The following is a 9263-nucleotide window of genomic DNA, read 5'->3' on the forward strand; positions in this document are numbered from 1 at the left end:
GTGTGTGTATATACGAATGTATATATATGTATACACATATAGCTGCTTCTTTTTTTGTTTGTTTGGTTTTTTTGGGGGGTTTTTTGGGTTTTTTATTTTTTTTTTTTGGTCTCTGGCTTTGACAAGGACAAGGGGAATTGCTACTAAATAATGTTTCTGGTAACTTTCAGATTATTTCCCCCTTTATCTCCCCCCCTCCTCCAGATGCACCCTACCTTTCCTCTCTCCTTTCTAGTGTTGACTTATTTATCTAGTTGCTTTTGATTCTGCTTGTTTATTTTTTTTATTCTTTTCTAATGCAGAGTAACTCTAGTTTCTCTCCTCCGTTTCCTTCCTTTTCATCCCCGTTTCCTTGTTAGAGTTTCTCCTGCCCGTGCTGAAGAGGACCGTCTTCCCCCACACACGCAGACAGGCATACACACTTTCCCCTTTTACCTCTCCTTGCACCCCCACTCCTCCCTCAACCCCTCCAGCCCCTGCTCCTGGTCCCAGCTGATTTCATTTTGAGCATTTCTCTCTCTGTTGTGGCTGTTCTTGTTTTGTTTTGCTCTGTTTGTGTCTGTCCGGGTGCTTTACTCTCTTCTGACTTTTGTTGTTGTTTGTTTGGTTTTTTATTCCCCCCTCTCTTCTTCTTTTTCTTTTTCTTTCTTCTCTTCCGGCCCGTTTTTTGACAGTACGATGAGCTGCCCCACTACGGCGGGATGGACGGAGTAGGGGTGCCGGCGTCCATGTACGGGGACCCCCACGCCCCCCGGCCGATCCCCCCGGTGCATCACCTCAACCATGGGCCGCCGCTCCACGCCGGACAGCACTACGGCGCCCACGCCCCGCACCCCAATGTCATGCCGGCCAGCATGGGCTCCGCTGTCAACGACGCTCTGAAGCGGGACAAGGATGCGATCTACGGGTAGGTGCCGCCGGGCCGCCCGGCGCCAGGGCCCGGCTCCGCAGAGCTGGTGCCCGCGGAGCGGCCGGGGCAGGAGCGGGGCAGGCGGGCGGCGGGGGCTCCCGCGGGGCCGCGGCGGCAGCGGCCAGCCGGGCCCCGGAGCGCAGTGGGGCGGGGGAGCACGGAGGGTCCGGGGGGAAGGCGGCGGCAGGGCAGCCCCCAGCCGCCCGCTCCGGAGGGAGACCCGCGCGGTGGCACTGCCGTGGCCGGCGATCTCGGGACGAGGGCGATCCCGGGACGAGGGCGATCCCAGCCTGACTCAGCTGAGGTGCCAGCACCCACGGGAAACGGGTGTTGGAAAACAGACCTCTTGGGGAGAGAGGATGGGTTGGAGAGAGGTAGTGTTGCCTTGTCCTTCCATTTTTCTTTATTTATTCGGATTTTTTCTCTTTTGTGTTTGGGGGAGGGGGGGGGCTTTTCTTACCCGTGGGGTTTTTTTTCCTTTCTTGGAAAGGCCCCACTTAGGAGTTAGAGACGTCTCTCATTGCTCTGGATTTTAGTTGGAGAAGTGTTGTTCTGGTGTTCTCCTCTGTGCCATAATACCACTCTTCCAACTTTGTAAATAAAGAGCTATTCACATCGCGGAAGGTAGTAAGAATAAAAGGGATTCACTTCTTGCAAACAGCTCTTCCCAGAGACAGAAGACATAAATACATTGGGGGCAATGAGCTGAATTCTCTATTTAAGAAAGAAAGAACATGAGGAAAAAGAAACCTATACCCAGCAAAACTCAAGCCTTCACCAGGGCTTTGCTTGGAGGGAATGACACCGTTTCCCTTCAGTGCCTTTTGGAAAAAATACTAGCTGATCCTAAAAGGAGAGCTAGTAACATCTATGACAGAGTGTGGGGCCTTGATCAGACACCAAAGGGGAAAAGAAACAAATGCATGCTTACTACTTAGCACGCAGATAATTTTTTTTTTCTGACTGCACCAACTATGGGAAAATATTTCGCGAAGTGCTCCCTTCCTCCACCCCCTCCCCAGCTCACTTATCTGGACAGATGGTATTTTACTTGGGTGTGCTTCCTAAGCCAGGAAACTTCACCACATTTTTGCTAGCAGGCCCCTTGAAAAATAAAATTACGTATTAAGTAGTTTGCAGTTTGCCTAGCTGTGCTCTCGTTTTAGGTCATAGCTGGAGGGTAGGGATGGGATCTTCCAGGTTTTGCGGTATTTTAAGCTGTGGCAAAAGTGTAGCATTCTCAGCTGAGCTGCTGCTTAGCACGTTCGGTGCCTTGTGCGTTTAGAGAGGTCACTTTTGTCCTCGTCGGTGAGGACTGCACGGGGGATGTGGTTCGGGCATTGCAATTTCAAAATTAAAAAAAAAAAAACAAACCCAAACAAACAAAGCAACAACAGCCAGCTCACCACCAAACCCAGCATTTTTATTTCAAAATGTGGTTCTCCACTGCTCTGCCCGGAGCATTACTGCGAGACTGCAGTGTGGCTGTGCCCGTGTGTCCGTGTCTGTGTGTCCGTGCATTAAAAAAAAAAAACACAACAACAACAACAAAAACTTGTTGATTACAGCTCTTCTTTCCCCCTCTTCCCCACCCCCTCCCCTCTCTTTGTGTGCCACTGCCCGGTAGGCACCCGTTGTTCCCCCTCTTAGCTCTGGTCTTTGAGAAGTGCGAGCTGGCGACCTGCACGCCCCGGGAGCCCGGCGTGGCCGGCGGGGACGTCTGCTCCTCCGACTCCTTCAACGAGGACATCGCCGTCTTCGCTAAACAGGTCTGGCACCTTTTCCCCCGCCCCCGACCCTCACCAGCTCTCCCGCCGCCTCCTCAGCGCCTCGACCCGCACGGCCGGGTGCTGGCAGGGGCAGCCTCCCTTTGCCCCCCCCACCCCCCCGGCGCCCCCTCTCCGGCGGGGCGGGGGTGCGCCCTGGTGGCCCGGCTGGCCCTGACCCCCGCCTCGGCCGGCAGCCCCCTCACGCTGCCGGGCTGGGACTCCCGGTCCTTGCCCTCCTGCATTAGTGATAGGGAAAGGTAGCTGTGGCGGAGTTTTGGAGGCAGAGAGAGCGGGAGGCAGTCAGGGGAGCCAAAGGAGAAGGCTCCCGTGGGACGGCGGCCGGCTCAGTGCCGGGCCGGCAGGAGCGGAGCGGGCTCCTCTCCATAGCTCGGTGGCCCAGGGCGTTTAGCCGGATTTTGGTACCGGCCGGTTTTGTCAAAGGGATTTTCACCCTTCGGGCGATCCGGTTACGGGGCTAAAGACAGAAGCTGTAGTTCACGCCGGTTTTCCTTCTTCTTGCAGGTCCGCGCCGAAAAACCACTTTTTTCTTCAAATCCAGAGTTGGACAATTTGGTAAGGCCTGCTCCCCCTTCCACCCCACTCCCCTCTCGCCCTTCTCGACCCCTCCGCCAGCTGCTGGCAAGCGCCCTCCTCCGCCCCGGGACCGGGCCGAGCGGTGCGGCGGGGCAGCGGCTGCCGGTCCGGGCACCGGGCTGCACCGGCATGGGAGCGGGGCGCCGGCCGGTCGGCAAGTTGCCTTCAAGGGGCTTCAAAGAGCTTTACTCTTAAGGCCAGTCAGAGCAAAGTCTCAAGCCCCGATGCATTGCAAAGCTGAGTCTGAAAGCCACAGGAGGCTAAAGTGAAGGAAGTAACTGCTTAAGAAGAGAGAGCTGGAGATTTCTAATGTAATTCTTTTGCTAATGTGAACGATTTCAATATTCAAAGTGCCTAAATCCGCTTGTAGAGAAGATGCCAAACTATTCAAACACACAGTCATCCCCCCTTTCTCCTGGGGGCGGGGGTGGGGGTGGGAGCGTGTGTTTGACTTCTCTGCGGACCCTCAGGGATAAGGGCCGGGGTGCTGAGAGGGGAACGAGTAGAGGAAGAGGTTTTCTCCAAGATCGCGGTAATAGAGCACTAATCACCGCTCCTGGAATAAATATGATAAAAATCAAGTGTTTAGGTTAAAGTTGATCAAAATTGTTGAAGCGTGACCAATGAGCTAAAATCCTGGATAATGACCGCGCGCCCTGACAATCCCCTTCTCCCCCTTTCCCACTCGGGCTCTGCCCAGCCCCCGTGCTCCTGTCTCCCACATAACCCCTTGCTCAAAACTTTCTTGCAGATGATCCAAGCAATACAAGTACTAAGGTTTCATCTTTTGGAATTAGAAAAGGTAAGAGCCACGGAGGTGGGCGGGGGGGAACGCCATTCCCTGCCCCCTCTCCCCCTCCTCCGCCTCCCCCCCCCCCTCCGGCTCCCTTCCTCCCGACTGTTTGGGCTGACTTGTAAACATGGCCAGAGAAGATAGGGGTAATGCAGTGTGACACTGTAACCTGTGCCATCAGAGCATGTGACACCCGACAGACATGCCCAGACCGTTTTTTTCCCTTTTTGTGCGTGTGTAATTTCAATATTTACTAATATTAAATATTAAACCCCTTTAATCCTTACGGCTTTCCTCACTTTCCCACTCAGAAATATTATGTTTAACAAAAAAGAAATGAAAGCACTCGTTCCCTTCTCCAGCTCTGTCAGGCACATTAACCCCAAGCAAGCACTAAATGTTTGGAAGAGGCAGGGGCCCCTGCGAGGCGTGGGCAGGGGCTGTGCCCTGGGACGAGAATGGCTCTTCCCACAACCTCAGCAAGTAGCTTCGTTTTACTGCTCCCGGCCATTTAGACCTTTTTTTTAGCCCCGGTTTAAACTGATCCCGTCCCGAGTGGCTAGTTGTACCTGTCTGGGTTGTGTATGCTCCGGGGATACCACCTGGGTCCAGCCCCCAGTGTTCCGATGTTATCACCAAATCCGATTTTCTTCAGCACACAAGTCCGAGCCCACTATCTCTCTCTCTCTAACTTGTTGCTGCGGCAAGTCTCTAGAGAATAATATGTGCTGCAACAATTTCTCTATTGTTTCCTTGCCTTCAACTATTGTCCCCCTTAATTAGAGTTACTTGTGGAGTAGATCAGAGGGCTGTTCTTGCTACAAAAAAAAAAAAAAAAAAAAAAAAAAGTTGAAATACAATATTTGCCATTATTGATTCTGTTATTCTTGTTATTCTTTTCAGGTTCATGAATTGTGTGATAACTTCTGCCATCGGTACATTAGTTGTTTGAAAGGAAAAATGCCAATAGACCTTGTTATTGATGAAAGGGATGGCAGCTCCAAATCAGACCATGAAGAACTCTCAGGATCTTCCACAAATTTAGCTGATCATGTAAGTCCTTCTGTTTTCTTTATGACACTTTTAAAATCTTTAAGCTACTTAGAGGACCTGTTCCTGATTTCCTTGCTTTGCTGGTGTTGTCTATTAGTATTATTACTACCTTAACCTCTTACAAGCTCGAATCCCATCTTCACACTTCCTTCCCTCTCGCTTTGTAAAGTTGTAGAAATGCAAAAGGTTCCTTCAGTTTTCATCTGTAAAGCATCGAGTTTGCAATGGTTTGTAAAGTTTCCTGGTCTGGGCGGCTTGGAGAGCTAGCGAACTGTCGGTTTGATGTGGGGATCGGTGCTTTCTCCTGCTTTTGCCAACTTTGTAATCAATGCATCAATGTAAGGAAACACAGACAAGAAAGTTAGGAAGAAAGTTTGCTGATTTGCTCCCCCCTCCCCTCTCGTGGGGATGACAAGTGATGAGAATTATTGGCAATACTACACTGCATTAAAAAAAAAGAGGTTAGCACATTAGAGTTTCCAATGCTTTTGCTTTATAGCAACTTATTGTCAGAATATGGACTTACTGCCAAATGCCTGAAGCATCTTCATAATAAAAGACAGTAACCTTGATGAAGCAATTATTAACAATGTATTACAGAAAGTTGGAGAGAATGATGATTGAGTAACCGTAGGTTAGCGGTTGATTTTTAACACTTTAAGAGTTGGTGAATTAGTGTAATGGGTGTAGGACTGAACATTGGTGCGTGTGGTGAGGAGAGTGCCTTTGTTTTTCCGGGTTTTGGAGCGACTCTTGTGATCCTTCAAAAGATGTAGATGCAGAGAGACTTTGGGATGTGAAGGGAAAGATTGCAGCTGGTACCGCAGAAAAGGGAAGGAATAGCTTTGGTTAAAAAGAGTGGGTGTGAACTCCACTTTATTTATAGGAACGCATCCCTGGGGGGCAAAGAGGTTTATACAGTTTTAGATTCAATTGAACTAATAATCTAAATGATAGAGTCTAATATTTTAGCAGTTGAAATATTAATTTAACACCCAGTGTGAAGTTAACCATGCTTTCTGCACAGGCGCCTGCCTTTATTTCCCAATGTGTTAAGAAGAGTAGCTGGAAGCCCAGGGAGAATGAGCTTTCTAGGAGCTTTTGTTTCCTTTGAAAACATGTTGTTTTTGTGTGTATTCGGTAATTACATTAGACCTGGACTGAAGCTGAATTGGGAGATAAAATAATAATAAATTCTTCTAAATGTCCCCCTTCTGGCATGGCTTAGTTATGGGAAATATTTTTGGACCCAAGCCTTAGCTTTCATTTTCTCATTTGTATTCAGTAAACATTGCATGACAAGGTTTGTGCTATGTTTTACATTTTAAATCTATTATTTTGAGGGAAAAAATATATGCAGAGCTTCCTTAAAGTTTCTCTGCTTATCAGCTAACTCACATGTAGGTAATAAACTCCATGAGGCATGACACAATTTCAAAAATATTTGTTTCATGGCATTTTACAACCCTAAATTCGTGGGCATAAGTATTCTGGGAGAGTACTAGAAAAGAAATTGAAATGAGTGGCAACCTGAAAGATAGTGAGTCACTGTGTAAAATTTAGAGAAACAGGAAAAAAAACCAACGACGTGTTTCTCCAGTGCAGTTTCTTTACAAGAGTGTGTTTCAAGTGGAAGTGTAGAAATGGAGCATGCTTATGTTTATACTGAAGAGATTAGATAAACTAGCCTGTTTAGGGTTCTGGCAGATGGCAAATGCTCAAGCCAATTTGCAGTGCTCCATTATAATATTTAAATTCACACACAATGATAGGACAGGAGTGGAGGGGGTTAGCATTTTGATAATTTGGTAACTATTATCTTCCCTAGAAGAATCTCCTCTTGCTTTTGTGGCCCCAAAAACAAACTCAAATAAATATGACAACCCATTTATCTTGCACCCGTTAGGGTTTACCACTTCATTGGGTATTATAATTTAAAGCCTTTTATTTCCTGGAGATTTGAGCTATAACGTTTTTACTTTAGCCCCCTGCTATTTGTTTTGAAAGGAAGCAATAATTTGTGCAACCAGAACACCAACTGGGAAATGAAGAGTTGTATCACATAGTTACATTTTATTCATGCGTTTTGGGAAATGTGTCTCCTTATTGGATTTTTTTTTTTGTATATTAGCTTGTTTTCCTGACAAAACTTTAACACCTTTTTATAGCTTAGTCAAACTACCATGTTTTATATTTGCAAGGTTCCAGCAGAAAGAAATGCACTTTTATTCATAGAAAAGGAGAAGCTTTAAAAAAATGGCTAATAAAAACATGCAAGTCGATTAAAAATGAGCTATCATTTTTGAGCATCTACCTGAAAACGTAGCAGTTCAAGCATGCAAATTTGTCCAATTTGGCTCTCCAGGTTTATTTTTTTTTCATTTGCCTTGATATGCATATTTAATATATAGCCTTAGGCTAGATCTCATTTGGTGAAAGTTGGTGCAGGGGTGATGATGAGCCACTTCAGAAGGACAGAGACAGCATGTTGTTTCCTCTGTTTTATGTATTGGCCCACTATTCTGATCCACGGGTCTTCCCCTCATGGTTTTATTTGCACATGAAATACTAGGAGCATTTCAACTGATTGGCTATGAATAATGATAGCCCAAAAGAAGTGTAGGTTAATTTGTTGTGTGCCAAGGTTTCTCTTGTGGAGGTGACAGTTTGTGACAGCTGTTTGACACCCCAAAAATTCATACCCCTCTATTGTTATTAAATGGTGTAAAGCTACCCTCTGTGTGTTTAATGTGAATATGAGGAGTGGTAGTAGTGACAGTGGCAGTGCTGAATTAGGAACTAAGGCAGCTCTCAGCTTTATTGTTTTTCTAGACCTTAAAACAAGCATGAAGGAAAGTAACGGAAAGAATTGTAGGATTAGCCAATATTTACCATAAGACTTGAAATGGGGTACTCAAATATTGCATGCTTCCCCTTTCAAAATCTACTGCTCTGCTATTTATATAACTTAATTGGAAACCAAACCCAAAAACAACAAAGGAATAAACTCTTCAGAGATACACCTGTGCTGAAAAAAGGAGACAGCTGTAAGAGGCTGTGCTGTACATGTTTGGTAATAAATGTGTTTATTGAATTTTATTTTAGTGCGCTATTAACTGTTATGTAATGTAGTTAGTGTAAAGGGTCCAGGGACTTGGTAGATCAAACAGTGCAGTGCTGGCCACAAGAAGCTGAAACTTTTGTTATTACTCTGCTGTGTTTAGTAAATATAACAGCCCATAATTAGTTTTTGAATTTTTAACACCCTTGATTTTTTTTAGTGCTCTGAGGTATTAGCTGTAGATGTGAAGAAGGTAATCACAGCTATGCCCTGGCTGAACCAGATTAGTTAGGGGAAAAAAAGATAAGAAAATAGGGAAAAAACCCTTTGCAGCTGCAGTTCAAGTCTGGTTTCCCAGCACAGACAATTTATTATTGTTCAAAGAAACATATTGGGCCCTATCCTGAATTCTGTGTTTAGCCTAAAATTTCTGATGAGACTGTTGACAGATTTTTTTTTTCTCATTTCAAGCTATTCAAATCAGAAAAACACAATGCTCATAACATTTGGAGATTTTAAAACTTTTTTTGAACATATGATAACATTTTGTACTTTAATTACATATCTTTTGTAGCTGGCCTCACCTGGTGTCATACAATTGTTCCTTTAGCAGAAACCTGTTTTTAAGCCTAGTAATTCTCCCATAGAAATTTATGGCTCTCCTTCCAGTTTTCGTGGGAACAGGATGAGGGCCTCAGTCTTTTTGATATTTGTTTATATGTTTTAGTCAATTTGTAGCTCAGAGATAATAATATACAGATCATAATTCCTAAAATATAATTAAAATGGATAGAAATATACATACATCTCTTAAAAAAAAAGACTTGACAGATTAGAAATCCAACATCTTAGCTATAGAAGAGAAAGATTAGTCTGAATATTAAACCTTTCAGCTCTCACATGAGGAGATACTTATTTAGTACTTTTGGATATCCAGACAACTTAACATTTCTTTAATATTTCTCCTCAAAGAATGTTCTGTGCAAATTCCTGGCATTTTGCAGATAAGAAAAAGTAAAAATAGTGTAGTACATATCGATTCCAGTAATATAATGAAATCTTTAGGTAAGGTTTCACTGAGTA

General features: G+C 45.3%; 1 protein-coding gene across 5 annotated transcripts in view; it reads left to right on the forward strand.

Annotated features, from left to right (window-relative positions):
* MEIS2 (Meis homeobox 2) overlaps positions 1 to 9263 on the forward strand; it is a 173878-nt gene that overhangs the window by 2003 nt on the left and 162612 nt on the right. For 3 of the 5 annotated variants that reach the window (XM_069017705.1, XM_069017701.1, XM_069017704.1), the window contains 5 exons: positions 675 to 907; positions 2538 to 2679; positions 3202 to 3252; positions 4025 to 4075; positions 4970 to 5119. In XM_069017705.1, coding sequence (XP_068873806.1) covers positions 675 to 907; positions 2538 to 2679; positions 3202 to 3252; positions 4025 to 4075; positions 4970 to 5119 — 627 coding nt within the window. Of the gene's footprint in view, positions 1 to 133; positions 160 to 209; positions 908 to 2537; positions 2680 to 3201; positions 3253 to 4024; positions 4076 to 4969; positions 5120 to 9263 lie in introns of those variants that run through there. The other 2 variants (XM_069017702.1, XM_069017703.1) reach the window with 2 other exon arrangements.

Source organism: Aphelocoma coerulescens, chromosome 5, assembly GCF_041296385.1.
Source record: "Aphelocoma coerulescens isolate FSJ_1873_10779 chromosome 5, UR_Acoe_1.0, whole genome shotgun sequence".
NCBI lineage: Eukaryota > Metazoa > Chordata > Aves > Passeriformes > Corvidae > Aphelocoma > Aphelocoma coerulescens.